At 44.1% G+C, this 15393-nt stretch overlaps 1 protein-coding gene across 1 annotated transcript; it reads left to right on the top strand.

Moving 5' to 3' along the window:
- Nucleotides 1-214: 214 nt before the first annotated feature.
- On the top strand, nucleotides 215-1361 carry LOC124031274 (trace amine-associated receptor 13c-like). Its single transcript, XM_046342341.1, has one exon. The coding sequence runs from the start codon at nucleotides 370-372 to the stop codon at nucleotides 1330-1332; it is 963 nt and encodes a 320-aa protein (XP_046198297.1). The 5' UTR covers nucleotides 215-369; the 3' UTR covers nucleotides 1333-1361.
- The last annotated feature ends 14032 nt before the right edge of the window (nucleotides 1362-15393 follow it).

Below are 15393 nucleotides of genomic sequence, written 5' to 3'. Positions count from 1 at the left end.
CTGTCACACATTACATCATGTTTTCATGCATGATATGTTAATCAAACCGTTTGTTCGTGTGTGTGTGTGTGTGTGTGTGTGTGTGTGTGTGTGTGTGTGTGTGTGTGTGTGTGTGTGTGTGTGTGTGTGTGTGTGTGTGTGTGTGTGTGTGTGTGTGTGTGTGTGTGTGTGTGTGTGTGTGTGTGTGTGTGCGTGCATGCGTGCGTGTGTGTGTGTGTGCAAAGAGACTCCGGAGGAGGGGAGTTTCTGTCAGCAACTCAGGGATAAATAGAGAGGCAGAGTTCAGAGTTTGTCAGAAGGCAGACCTGACAGGGTCACACACAGGACCAAGCAGGAGCAGGACCTCAGCATTTTCACCTTTTATTACAAATGGAGAAACATGAAGAAATTCAATACTGTTTTCAAGACGGAAATTATTATTGCAGAAAGGCTTCGCTATCGACATCTATCTACATAACACTGTACATCTTCTTCTCATTGATTTCAGCAGTTACAGTATTTTTGAACGTACTGGTGATCATCTCCATCTCTCATTTCAAGCAGCTCCACACTCCAACCAACCTGCTCATCCTCTCTCTGGCTGTGGCAGATCTCCTGGTGGGACTGATTGTGATACCAGTAACAACTGTAGCATTAATGGAATCATGCTGGGGATTTGGGGAATATTTCTGTGTGTTTCATTTATATATGGCTTTTTTATGTACTTCTTTATCTCTGGGCAATTTGGTCTTGATATCTATTGACCGCTATGTTGCTGTGTGTGATCCCTTATTGTACCACTATAAAATTACAACAACAAGAATCATGTGTTGTATATCCATCACCTGGTGTTGTTGTATCATATACCGTGCTGCTATTATAAAAAATGTTGTAAATGTGCTGGTACCCAGTAGGTGTTTGAAAGAATGTTTTATTGTAGAGGAGTTACATTGGGTTAATATAATTGACATTGTAATTACAATGGTTGTCCCGTGCTCTATTATTATAACACTTTATATGAAAATCTTTGTGGTGGCCAGATCACAGGCCAGAAAGCTATTTTCAAAAGAGGCTGCCAGTGTGTCTGGTGTTAAAACCGTACAAGCAAATAAGTCTGAGAGAAAAGCAGCAAAAACTCTGTCTATTGTTATTTTCAACTATCTCATTTGTTGGATTCCATCTCTATTTCCTTTCATTTTTGTATCTTTTTTAAGTGAAAATGTTTTAACCTTTATCATCAGCTTTCTGCCACTTGTTAATTCCTTAATTAATCCAATCATTTATGCTTTCTTTTATCCTTGGTTCAAAGTGACAGCTAAACTTATTTTAACTCTGAAGTTAAGGCGTTCATAGTTCCTATGTTTTATTCCAACATTTGACTAACATAGATTTGCCATAGTTATGTAATACAATTGTTGTAATTGCTTCTTTCATGTAACAATACACTGACGTGACTTATCTCTGTCATGCAGGTGAAAGAGGACCCAAAAGCGACTTAACAGAAACAGAGTTTATTAAAGTCCAAAACGGAATAACAGAAATCCTCTAGACTTGTAGAGGGGAAACAACTGGAGAAGCGACCACAGACTGCATCGGGTAGGCGCAGGCCGTAGTCGACTGAGACACCTGCTCACACGCAGCATCTGATGAAGGCACAAAACACGACAGGACAGGGTGATACACAATCACGGCAAAAACACGACAGGACAGGGCGAAACGCAATCACAGCATGGTGAATACAATACAAGGAACCGACGGCACAGGAACGGATCACAAAGGAATAAATAGGGACTCTAATCAGGGGAAAGGATCGGGAACAGGTGTGGGAAGACTAAATGATGATTAGGGGAATAGGAACAGCTGGGAGCAGGAACGGAACGATAGAGAGAAGAGAGCGAGAGAGTGAGAGAGGGAGGGGGAGAGAGAGGGATAGGAGGGAAAGAACCAAATAAGACCAGCAGAGGGAAACGAATAGCATGGGGAGCACAGGGACAAGACATGATAATAAATGACAAACATGACAGTACCCCCCACTCACCGAGCGCCTCCTGGCGCTCTCGAGGAGGAACACTGGCAGCAACGGAGGAAATCATAGATCAAACGGTCCAGCACGTCCCGAGAAAGAACCCAACTCCTCTCCTCAGGACCGTAACGAAAAACGATAAAAAGGGAAACTAGGGTACTACTCTAAAAAAAAAATGAGAACTAGGGACAGACTGAGACACAGCAAGGGCAGGGACAAGAACAGGAGAGATGCGATGGCAGGGAACAGACTGAGACCCAGCAAGACCAGGAGCAGAAGCAGAAAAAAATTACCAGAAGTCTGAACACGCAGCCACGAAACGGCGCGTGTCACGCTCCTGAGTCGGCCACCAAAAGCGCTGGCGAATAGACGCAAGAGTGCCTCGAACACCGGGATGACCAGCTAACTTGGCAGAGTGAGCCCACTGAAGAACAGCCAGACGAGTGGAAACAGGAACGAAAAGGAGGTTACTAGGACAAGCGCGGCGACGCAGTGTGCGTGAGTGCTTGCTTAACCTGTCTTTCAATTCCCCAGACTGTCAACCCGACAACACGCCCATAAGGAAGAATCCCTCGAGATCAGTAGAAGCCACAGAAGAACTAAACAGACGGGATAAGGCATCAGGCTTGGTGTTCTTGCTACCCGGACGGTAAGAAATCACAAACTCGAAACGAGCGAAAAACAACGCCCAACGAGCTTGACGGGCATTAAGTCGTTTGGCAGAACGGATGTACTCAAGGTTCTTATGGTCTGTCCAAACGACAAAAGGAACGGTCGCCCTCCAACCACTGTCGCCATTCGCCTAGGGCTAAGCGGATGGCGAGCAGTTCACGGTTACCCACATCATAGTTGCGCTCAGATGGCGACAGGCGATGAGAAAATAAGCGCAAGGATGAACCTTATCAGACTGGAAGCGCTGGGATAGAATGGCTCCCACGCCTACCTCTGAAGGCCAACCTCGACAATAAATTGTCTAGTGACGTCAGGAGTAACGAGGATAGGAGCGGACGTAAAACGTTCTTTTAGAAGATCAAAAGCTCCCTGGGCGGAACCGGACCACTTAAAACACGTCTTGACAGAAGTAAGAGCTGTGAGAGGGGCAGCAACTTGACCGAAATTACGAATGAAACGCCGATAGAAATTAGCGAAATAAAAAGCGCTGCAACTCGACACGTGACCTTGGAACGGACCAATCACTGACAGCTTGGACCTTAGCGGAATCCATCTGAATGCCTTCAGCGGAAATAACGGAACCGAGAAAAGTAACGGAGGAGACATGAAAAGAGCACTTCTCAGCCTTTACGTAGAGACAATTCTCTAAAAGGCGCTGTAGAACACGTCGAACGTGCTGAACATGAATCTCGAGTGACGGAGAAAAATCAGGATATCGTCAAGATAGACAAAAACAAAAATGTTCAGCATGTCTCTCAGAACATCATTAACTAATGCCTGAAAAACAGCTGGCGCATTGGCGAGACCGAACGGCAGAACCCGGTACTCAAAATGCCCTAACGGAGTGTTAAACGCCGTTTTCCACTCGTCCCCTCTCTGATGCGCACGAGATGGTAAGCGTTACGAAGGTCCAACTTAGTAAAGCACCTGGCTCCCTGCAGAATCTCGAAGGCTGATGACATAAGGGGAAGCGGATAACGATTCTTAACCGTTATGTCATTCAGCCCTCGATAATCCACGCAGGGGCGCAGAGTACCGTCCTTCTTCTTAACAAAAAGAACCCCGCCCGGCCGGAGAAGAAGAAGGCACTATGGTACCGGCGTCAAGAGACACAGACAAATAATCCTCGAGAGCCTTGTCGGGAGCCGACAGAGAGTATAGTCTACCTCGAGGAGGCGTGGTCCCTGGAAGGAGATCAATACTACAATCATACGACCGGTGAGGAGGAAGGGAGTTGGCTCGGGACCGACTGAAGACCGTGCGCAGATCATGATATTCCTCCGGCACTCCTGTCAAATCGCCAGGTTCCTCCTGAGAAGTAGGGAGAGAAGAAACGGGAGGGATGGCAGACATTAAACACTTCACATGACAAGAAACGTTCCAGGATAGGATAGAATTACTAGACCAATTAATAGAAGGATTATGACATACTAGCCAGGGATGACCCAAAACAACAGGTGTAAACGGTGAACGGAAAATCAAAAAGAAATAGTCTCACTGTGGTTACCAGATACTGTGAGAGTTAAAGGTAGTGTCTCAAATTTGATACTGGGAAGATGACTACCATCTAAGGCAAACATAGGCTTGTCTAACGGTCTGAAAGGAATGTTATGTTTCCGAACCCATGCTTCGTCCATGAAACAACCCTCAGCCCCAGAGTCAATCAAGGCACTGCATGTATCACCCGAACCGGTCCAGCGTAGATGGACCGACATAGTAGTACAAGATCTAGATGAAGAGGACTGAGTAGTAGCGCTCACCAGTAGCCCTCCGCTTACTGATGGGCTCTGGCCTCTTACTGGACATGAATTAACAAAATGTCCAGCAACTCCGCAATAGAGGCACAGGCGGTTGGTGATCCTCCGTTCCCTCTCCTTATTCGAGATGCGAATCCCTCCCAGCTGCATGGGCTCAGTCTCAAAGCCACGATCGTTGATGCGAGCTTCTTCCACGAGCCCGGTGACGAAGATCTACCCGTCGTTCTATGCGGATGGCGAGAGCAATCAAAGAGTCCACATCTGAAGGAACCTCCCGGGAGAGAATCTCATCCTTAACCACTGCGTGGAGTCCCTCCAGAAAACGAGCGAAGCGCCGGCTCGTTCCACTCACTAGAGGCAGCAAGAGTGCGAAACTCAATGGAATAATCCGTTATGGACCGTTCACCTTGGCATAAGGAAGCCAGGGCCCTAGAAGCCTCCCCACCAAAAACTGAACGGTCAAAAACCCGAATCATCTCCTCTTTAAAGTTCTGGAATTTGATAGAGCAATCAGCCCTTGCCTCCCAGATAGCTGTGCCCCATTCTCGAGCCCGGCCAGTAAGGAGTGAAATGACGTAAGCAACCCGAGCTCTCTCTCTAGAGTATGTGTTGGGTTGAGAGAGAACACAATCTCACACTGCGTGAGAAAGGAGCGGCACTCAGTGGGCTGCCCGGAGTAGCAAGGTGGGTTATTAACCCTAGGTTCTGGAGGCTCGGCAGGCCAGGAAGTAACAGGTGGCACGAGACGTAGACTCTGGAACTGTCCAGAGAGGTCGGAAACCTGAGCGGCCAGGTTCTCCACGGCATGGCGAGCAGCGGACAATTCCTTCGTGTCTGCCGAGCATGGCTTGGATCAGTGTAACGAGCGTCTGAAGTCGCTGGGTCCATTCCTTGGTCGGTTCCTTCTGTCATGCAGGTGAAAGAGGACCCAAAAGCGACTTAACAGAAACAGAGTTTATTAAAGTCCAAAACGGAATAACAGAAATCCTCTAGACTTGTAGAGGGGAAACAACTGGAGAAGCGACCACATAGGCGCAGGCCGTAGTCGACTGAGACACCTGCTCACACGCAGCATCTGATGAAGGCACAAAACACGACAGGACAGGGTGATACACAATCACGGCAAAAACACGACAGGACAGGGCGAAACGCAATCACAGCATGGTGAATACAATACAAGGAACCGACGGCACAGGAACGGATCACAAAGGAATAAATAGGGACTCTAATCAGGGGAAAGGATCGGGAACAGGTGTGGGAAGACTAAATGATGATTAGGGGAATAGGAACAGCTGGGAGCAGGAACGGAACGATAGAGAGAAGAGAGCGAGAGAGTGAGAGAGGGAGGGGGAGGAGAGAGAGGGATAGGAGGGAAAGAACCAAATAAGACCAGCAGAGGGAAACGAATAGCATGGGGAGCACAGGGACAAGACATGATAATAAATGACAAACATGACAATCTCAGTGTTTTCATCATAGATACCTGTGGTGTTGATACAGAATGATTTGGCTCGATTGAATTGGAATGACTTGGAGAAGGCATAAGCTTTTTTTTTTAAATAAAATACATTGTAGTCATTTTGGGTTGTGTATTTGAAATACCAAAGCCTGTGTTTGTCTCCTAAAAGTATATTCTGATGAGGTTATGAGTCATTCTATATCTTGTTTAACATCACCATCTAGTGGCTGAATTGGGACACAATGCCTTTAACAAGTGTACTGAAGTTGAATTGTTCAATATTGCACAATATCAGATAATGTCCAAGTCCATCTCAGTGGTGTATTGTGTAAGTAGTTGAGGGCAAAATGCGAGAATATGCAATTATGTGTAAGACTTTATAATGTTCAGTAATAAACAATTTGTTAGGAATTTACAGTTTTCTCACCATTTATTAATAATTACTCCCACATGTGTTAAATGTTAGTCAGCGAGGTATTCTCACATGTGTAAATAACTACTATATGCATTAATTATTAAACACAGGAGACCACAGCAGACACTTGAACTTCAACATACTGGGTAAGAACAGTACCACTACTCTCACTACCACTACCCTCACGACATCACTGCTGCCAGGTCAGGGGTCACACCAGAACAGCTCTCTAAGATGCTGTGGAGTCTGAATTGATATAGAGTTTGGTAACACTTTATATTAACACTTTGTAATTTTCACACATTTATAACAACTTTTATACTATTCCACAGATCATTCATAAGAATTTTAATAAATATCCTTATAAACCATGTACTGATCATTAGTAAAGTAGTTTTCCAGTCCCTAATCTAAAGTGAGGACTATTCATACTTTCTTAATCATTTATAAATGTTTTGAACAGTGACCAGTTTAATTTATCACATAAAGATGGACATGCTACTGGTAGACATTCCAGCAGTACCTGATGCTCCTAAAGTTCCCAAAATGACCTGGAACATATCAATGGTTAAACAATAAGCACACAACACAGAGGATGTTAAAGGAAATATATTGAACATTTTATTCCAAGACAGTCACACTGTTGTAGTAGAGTGCTGAAGGAAGTAATGTGTTTGTCTGAAAATGATAACATTCTTGATTGTTGACAGTGACTACCGAAACCAAAGTGTGGATTGCAGTCACTCATTAGAAATCAGATCAAATCAAACTGTATTGATCACATACACGTGTTCAGCAGATGTTACTATGGGTGGAGTGAAATGCTTGAACATCTCATAGTGCAGCAATATCTAACAAGTAATATACAACAATTTCACAACAAATACCTTAAACACACAAATCTAAGTAAAGGACTGGAATTAAGAATATATGGAGATATGGATGAGCAATGTCAGTGTGGCACAGACTAAGAGCAGTTTATAGACTGCTTACAGGGTAAGGGAACCAATATCTAAATACATATCTTAACTGAGCATTACATTTCAAGGGTTATTACCTTTAATATACTACAAAATCAAATCAAAATCACATTTTATTGGTCACATACACATGTTTAGCAGATGTTATTGCAGGTGTAGTGAAATGCTTTTCTTCCAAGCTCCAACAGTACCTTAACAATTCATAACAATACACACAAATCTAAAAGTAAAATAATGAAATTTAGAAATACTGTATATAAATACTTGACAAGGCAATGACTGAGTGGTACTGACAACAAATACAGTTGAATACAGTATATACATATGAGATGAGTAAAGCAGTGTGTTAACATTATTAAAGTGACTAGTGTTCCATTATTAAAGTGACCAGTGATTCCATGACTATGTACAGACTGTAGGGCAGATTCTCACACAAGGCGAGAGAGAGAGGGTGCCATAAATCTTGACCAACTTTCTATCCAAGTAATTTGTTTCTCTCTATCTCTAAGAGGTGAATTTTAAAAGTTTTATTTATATTGATGCTGTGTTTATATCCCTTTATAGTCATGTTGTAAGTGTAATGCCATTTGCTCTTTATTTATTTACATATACGTATAATGCATAGCCATAACCCTTATCATCAACTCTATTTCTTGAACCGCATTGTTGTTTAAGGGCTTGGGAGTAAGTACTTGACAGCATTCGGCATATTTGATTGAACTAATACTGTTTACATATGTGATTATTTTTGCCTTATAGAACCAGAACAACTAGATTCTAAGTAATTCAGATGAACAAAATCATAACAAATCCTCAAATGGAAACAACAGTCTGTGTATGTGGTGGTAACTATCAAGTGTACAGCGATGGGCCTCAACATCATGTTCTAACAGGACAGCACTATAGAGGACAGAACCAGACCCATCAGTTGTAAGCATATATAGTGTGAGGGAATTCACAGCAGACCGCTCAGACGGGTGAGGGCATACCAGCCAACTGTTTTCACGTTGTCCTTCTAGCCAGAGTTAATGACCACCACAGCTCCAGGCCTCCCGTCATCTCCGCCACGGGAGCGTCATTAGAGCTGGTACTCCACGAGTCGCCAGTCTACTTCCATGAGAGACATGACTCCAGGACCACCCGTCGGGAGTGTTCACCACCTCCATGGTACCACTGGGGCCACTCCCTGTCAAGTTCAAAGGCATTTTCCCTGTCAGATTCAGAGTCGTTCTTACTGTCTGCAGCTCTTGTCAGCCCTCAGTCTACTGCTGCGCCAGGCTATAGGTTCTCTACCCCACTAGGTTTGCAGCATCTTCCTCAGTTGGTCGGCAGCCCCCAGCCTTAGTCGGCAAGCAGTCAGCTCCCTCAGTGCTTCAGGCCAAACCACCTGCCCTAGTTCTAGGTCCTGGGTCTCTCGCCCCACTATACCCAGAGTTATCTGCTCCTCAAGATGTGCAGTTTGACAGTTCACAGCCCTCAGCCTGCAACCAGTTGCCTATACGAGCACAAGGCTATATGTTCCCTGCTTGGCTAGGTTTGCAGCTTCTCACTATTCCTGGCTTGCAGTCCTCAGATTTAGTAGTGGGTTCAAAGTGCCCTGCCCTGCTTGGCCCTCAGCTCCCTGATCTGGGGCAACCAACATTCCCTGACCCTTGGGACCTGCTGTCTCTCGTTCTGGCGGGCCTCCCATCTCCTGCCTTTGATGACCCTTAGCCCTTCCCACGTGGGACACCACCTGAACTTTTCTCTGGGGCCCAGCTGCCCAATGCCTCCAGATCTCTAATGATCCCTATGGTTCCCAACATGCTCTACCATGCATTTCAGTGTTTTCAGCAGCGGTGAAAGATTCACCAACATCAGCCGCAGCCAGTGAGCTACCAACAACGGTTGTGTCTGGCATGTCACAATTCTCCACTGCAGTAGAAGAACCACCTGCTTCAGTTGTGGCCAGCTTCGGCGTTGCACACAGCTTCTAAGGATGGGGCCCAGCTACCCTGCAACAGCAGGGTTAGAGGGCCCTCTCCCTCACCCGTGTGGCCTTCCATACCTTAAGGGAACATTTTGACATTTGCTGTATGATTAGTGAGAAAGTCCATATTGCAAATGTACGGCCCCTTACCAGACGTCCGAGAACGTTTCTAAAATTTGCGGTCGGCGTCGGGCAGTGCGGCAGGGCTGGATCTACCGGGAAGTCATCAAATTAACTTTGTCGGACATTCGGTTTGTGTTGTATAAAATAATCAACTTTTGGTCATTTTTCCCCTGTCCCGGAAAATCCCACAAGAGGGCATAAGCAATCATATTCCAATTGGACAAAACATCACGAATCACGACGGGGCCTTATCTCGAAAACGGAAAGTATTTCGAAGCCGAAACTTGGTGAGCGTAGGTTTGGCATAATGGGCAGTTGGCCCCGAACAAGATGGCGTCTAGGCCTCAACGGTTTTTGAGTTATGGCCATTTCTCTGGGATTAAAGGTCCAAAATGAAAATAGAGAAATTATTTTTCCACTTCACGTCAAAGTCAAGGAGCCTCCGGTGTCAATAAAAAAAGAACCAGCCGTTTATCTATCGTCATTTAAGAGAAATCGTACAATGACAGATTGGTGATGTTCAAAGATAGGTGTTTTTTTTCAACAGTTACAGATCCAGTTGCAGGGTGTTCATACGAATATTTTTAAAGTGTGCTGCGGAGCTCTGCGAGATTTCTGTGATTTTCTATGATTTTCTGAAATAACACACTCAGTTCTTAACGTAAAGACTTAAAACTCAGGATTCTGTAAAGGCATACCCCAATCAGGATATGAGTTTATTTAGAGCTTCCTGTGCCAACCGGAAGTGCCTTTAATTGGGTCACACTGTCTGTTTGGAAGGGTTAAAAAAAGTCACATCTTTCCTAAACTTCATATGTGTGACTAGGTAACCCTCCTGAACTGTAAATCAGTCATTTCTCCCAACAGATATTAAAAGCTCTCACACACACACAGAGCAAGGATGGAGTGACAAAGTGTGGTGGTTAAAGACACAGAGAGCAGGCGATGGCATTACCATAATCCCTAGGCCGTGCCGAGTTCAACGAGATATCCCACTTGACCGTAGCTCGCTCGGTCTAAGCGTAGCGACCATTAGAAGAGAAGGCCCAAAATGAAGCCTGCCCCACAATGTCATTTGCTTTTGGGTGACAGTGAGAGAACCGTTAGGGTGAGAAACACAATTCGACCTCAGGTACGTTCCTAAGGTCCTCCCGATCCGTGCAAGCCTAACCTTGACCGTGTGGCATTAACCCTTCACAGTTAAAATAAGGTGTTTACATCAAACAGTTTGCATTGACTTCTCTCCCCATAGGAATACATTGCCTGCACCCCTAAATTCAACCTGAAGCCTATGTGGGTTATGAATGCTGTATAAACCTGTCTTCGGCACCAGTCCATCAGGCCACTATGAGGTCTACCTGTGTTGATTCTAAGCTTCCTGGACCAACCGGAAGTGGTTAAAATCACCCTAAAAGTGTATATCCATACCTTGCCTGCAGTTTGATAGACATAGTGCATTCAACCCTGTGTAAATCAGTCAATTCTTAACGTAAAGACTTAAAACTCAGGAGTCTGTAAAGGCATACCCCAATGAGGATATGTGTTGACTTATAGCTTCCTGTGCCAACCCGGAAGTGCCATAATTGGTGTCTCAAGGGCTGTTTCGAATTGTTAAAAAAAATCAGATCTGTCCAAAATGTCAAATGTGTGATTAGGCAACCCCCATGAACTGTAAATCAGTCATTTGTCCCATAAAATTCCAAAGGAAAACTAAATCACACAGTCACACAACTTGGAAAGAGGGACATATTGGGGTGCGTAGAGACAGACAGTTCCTCCAAATAGCTTTGTTCGAGCTAAAAAAGAACCGTCAGACCTTTCGAAACTTTAGAAACCTGTTCTAGACCTCAGGTCGATAGTGCATGGTGAGTTACGTCACTCTAGAAGATTCTCGGACCGAGAAACAGCCTTGTACATTTGCAATGACTTCAATTCATTTTTGCATCACGAAAATGATGACATTTGGAAATGTCCCAGAGTCACAAGACTAGGTGCATTGTGAGCGTCTCAGCCCAAAGAGACAGAACCCAACGTTTCTGTCCGATAGCTCATTCAAGGACTCCGTTGCAAGTCATGGAAAAAAGTGGATTTTCAGCACCAATTAGGGTTTTACTCGGACACCAAATGACTTATCGAGCCGAAACTTGGGATTCGGGGTTGCCTCAGCTAGGCCTACACATAACATAAGAAATGGACCCACAGCTAGAACGTAACTATGTGTTTTATGTTTTCTTTATGGTTTGAACCGAAGGCGTTGTGAATTTTGGGCCAGCTCTGAAGTATGCGATAGTTGGCTACTAAATGAGTTGGAAAAAGTGGGTTTGGTTTCAGTTTGTATCAGTTTGGTGTCAGAATTATATCTAATTGACTGATGGACGGTGACTTGCTGGTGACTCTTGTCCATTTGCAATATGTTTAAACAGTGAGGGACCATCACCAAAGTGACATTCTGAAACCAACCCTAACGAGCCAATGAGAGGTACCAGAATCACTGCCCAGCCAACCCGAGTTCATCGGGCCAGTCAATTTCGCATTCCTGCACAATTTTTATAGCATGACAAATTTGTGATGGTAAATACCCATTGAACCATATTGCAAATGCACAGTGACTTTGCAAAATTAGGAAAACATAAACAAATGGACATAATGAAATCAACACAACGAGCGATGGAAAGGAGCAACTATCATTGCCAGGCCATCCTGTGTTCATCAGGCCAGTCGATTTTGCATTTCTGCATGATTTTTGAGCATGCCAAATTTGTGATGGTAAATGCCCATTGAAACATATTGCAAATGCACGTGCATTTGCAATATGATTCTATAGTGAAAAAACATCACCAAATGGACATGATGAAATCAACACAACGAGTGATGGAAAGGAACAACTATCACTGCCAGGCCATACTGTTTTCCCATAGCGGGCATTAATATCAGAATGACCGGTAAATGCATTGACAACCATATTTTTATTTTTGAGTTACCAGGTTCCTATTTTCAATCACCAGTTTCACAACAATACATATCCATCAGAATATTTTAAACAGTCCATAAAGCACTCAGTACAGCCCCCATGGACAATAGGAGTCCCGGTTAATGCATTTACAACCATATTTTTATTTTTGGGTTACAAGGTGGCTATTTTCAATCACCAGTTGCACAACAATGCACGTGCATTTGCAATATGATTCTATAGTGAAAAAAACATCACCAAATGGACACAACGAGTGAAGGAAAGGAACAACTATCACTGCCCGACATCCCGAGTTCATCAGGCCAGTCAATTTTGCATTTCTGCAGGATTTTTGAGCATGTATACACGTGTGTAATTGACACAAAAATCGAAATAATTTCAAAAAACAGTCGAGAAAGCACTTTTTTATGGGTTTATGAAGTTTATGAAATTTTGCCATTTTTGACTTTTGACTTCCTATGAAATCATATTGCAAATGGACAAAACATATGCCTTATGCGCAAGTAATTAAAAACAAATATGATAATAAAATTGGACAAAAGTATATTCATACAGTTCTTACACATGTGTAATTGAGAAAAAAATAGAAAGAATTTCGAAAAACGGTCCAGAAAGCACTTTTTTAAGGGGTGAAAAGTTTTTGACAAAAAAATCATTATTTCAAAATGTTGCTTTTGGATGTTGACTTGGGTTTCATTTCCAATATGAAAAACCAAGGTGGAGTGCACACGCCACCTGTTGGATTTTTAAAGTGTTACAACTGGCATTTGCCATATGGCATTTGCAATACACTTTACTTAAATGTAAATGTAAATGCATTAATCAACGCCGAATTGGGTGGTATTGGACACCGTGTATATGGTTTGTCCTATGCCAATAAATTTCACATTCATTTTTATCCATTTCAGGGGGTAATCCCTTACATGGGGAGGCCCCAAGACAGTCTCTGTGTATCTCTGTACCTCCCTCGTGGGGCAGCACCAAAGCCATGCCTTTTCTGCAGGTTAGGTTTTGGCACGCTAACAATAAGCTTCCCGATGAGGCTTGTGGCTTTTCGGAGACTTTAAATAATGTGGCCCCCATTAGAGACTTTGCCATTTAGGTTCGAGGACTTTTTGTGGATGTTAATATTTCCATAAGAAATATTGGAGCGGGTGTAAAAAAAAAGCTGTCCTGCTCCTCTCTACCTAATTCCCCTCACAGTCCCTTCAGTTTCCCTTAAGGTAGTTTTACAGCTCAGCCTACCTAAGGTATCCCTCACCAACCATAGCCCTTCCATTACCAACCATAAAGATTGTGCATCGCATCTCGACACTGCACCCGTCCACTCAGTTTATTGTGTTATCATCGTCCGAAGGGAGAAGACGCACATTTTAGAGGACTTTTTACTGTCGAAAAATATACGAATATCTGAATTTTGAGCGTGCATTGTCCAGATGCACATTTCCAAGTGATCCAGGATGTAAGTAATGGAGCTGGAGTATAGAAGCAGAGATGACATTTAATTAGGAACGGACAGGCAACAGGACAGGAACAGCGTCAGAACTGGGAAACACAAAGACAGATGACAAACAATGCAGCAGCGTGGAACAGAGCTGGGGAACTGACAAATATAGGGGAGGTAATAAAAACAGGTGATAGAGTGAGTCCATGTGAGTCCAGTATTGCTGAAGCGCGTGATGAGGGAAGGCAGGTATGCATAAATGATGGTGGTAGGAGTGTGTAATGCAGGGCAGCCTCGCGTCCTCGAACGCCAGGGGGAAAGAGCGGGAGCAGGCATGACAGTGCCCCTACCCGGCGTTCCACCTGGGCGAGCCGGGTGAGACAAGGAGTTGACATTTAATTAGGAATGGACATATTGGGTAAGGAAAACAATATCTAAATGCAAAACTTGCTGAACATTTCATTTAAAGAATTACTACCTTTAGAAGGCCCAGCCAAACAAAGCAAAGTTTGAAAGTAGTATGCTGTTAACCTCTTGCGTCGAGCAATTCCGTAACCGGGAGCGTAATCATAGCCTCAAGTCCATTAGCATAACGCAATGTTAACTATTCATGAAAATCTCAAATTAAATAAAATAAATATATTGGCTCACAAGCTTAGCCTTTTGTTAACAACACTGTCATCTCATATTTTCAAAATATGCTATTCAACCATAGCTACACAAGAATTTTGTGTAAGAGTATTGATAGCTAGCATAGCATTAAGCCTAGCATTCAGGCAACATTTTCACAAAAACAAGAAAAGCATTCAAATAAAATCATTTACCTTTGAAGAACTTCGGATGTTTTCAATGAGGAGACTCAGATTGTCATGTTTGTCATTTATTGTCATGTCTTGTCCCTGTGCTCCCCATGCTATTCGTTTCCCTCTGCTGGTCTTGTTTGGTTCTATCCCTCTCTCTCCCCCTCCCTCTCTCACTCTCTCGCTCTCTCTTCTCTCTGTCGTTCCGTTCCTGCTCCCAGCTGTTCCTATTCCCCTAATCATCATTTAGTCTTCCCACACCTGTTCCCGATCCTTTCCCCTGATTAGAGTCCCTATTTATTCCTTTGTGATCCGTTCCTGTTCCGTCGGTTCCTTGTATTGTATTCACCATGCCGTGATTGCGTTTCGCCCTGTCCTGTCGTGTTTTTGCCGTGATTGTGTATCACCCTGTCCTGTCGTGTTTTGTGCCTTCATCAGATGCTGCGTGTGAGCAGGTGTCTCAGTCGACTACGGCCTGCGCCTACCCGGCGACCTGCAGTCTGTGGCCGCTTCTCCAGTTGTTTCCCCTCTACAAGTCTAGAGGAATTCTGTTATTCCGTTTTGGACTTTAATAAACTCTGTTTCTGTTAAGTCGCTTTTGGGTCCTCTTTTACCTGCATGACAGAAGGAACCGACCAAGGAATGGACCCAGCGACTTCAGACGCTCGTTACACTGCCGTCGAGATCCAAGGAGCCATGCTCGGCAGACACGAGCAGGAATTGTCTGCTGCTCGCCATGCCGTGGAGAACCTGGCCGCTCAGGTTTCCGACCTCTCTGGACAGTTCCAGAGTCTACGTCTC

This window comes from Oncorhynchus gorbuscha, linkage group LG01 (genome assembly GCF_021184085.1).
Source record: "Oncorhynchus gorbuscha isolate QuinsamMale2020 ecotype Even-year linkage group LG01, OgorEven_v1.0, whole genome shotgun sequence".
NCBI classification, from domain to species: domain Eukaryota; kingdom Metazoa; phylum Chordata; class Actinopteri; order Salmoniformes; family Salmonidae; genus Oncorhynchus; species Oncorhynchus gorbuscha.
This window is presented reverse-complemented; position numbering and strand designations above follow the sequence as displayed.

Excerpts from the sequence above, each read along its gene's own strand:
- LOC124031274 (XM_046342341.1), top strand. The coding sequence starts at position 370 with ATGGAGAAACATGAAGAAATTCAATACTGTTTTCAAGACGGAAATTAT.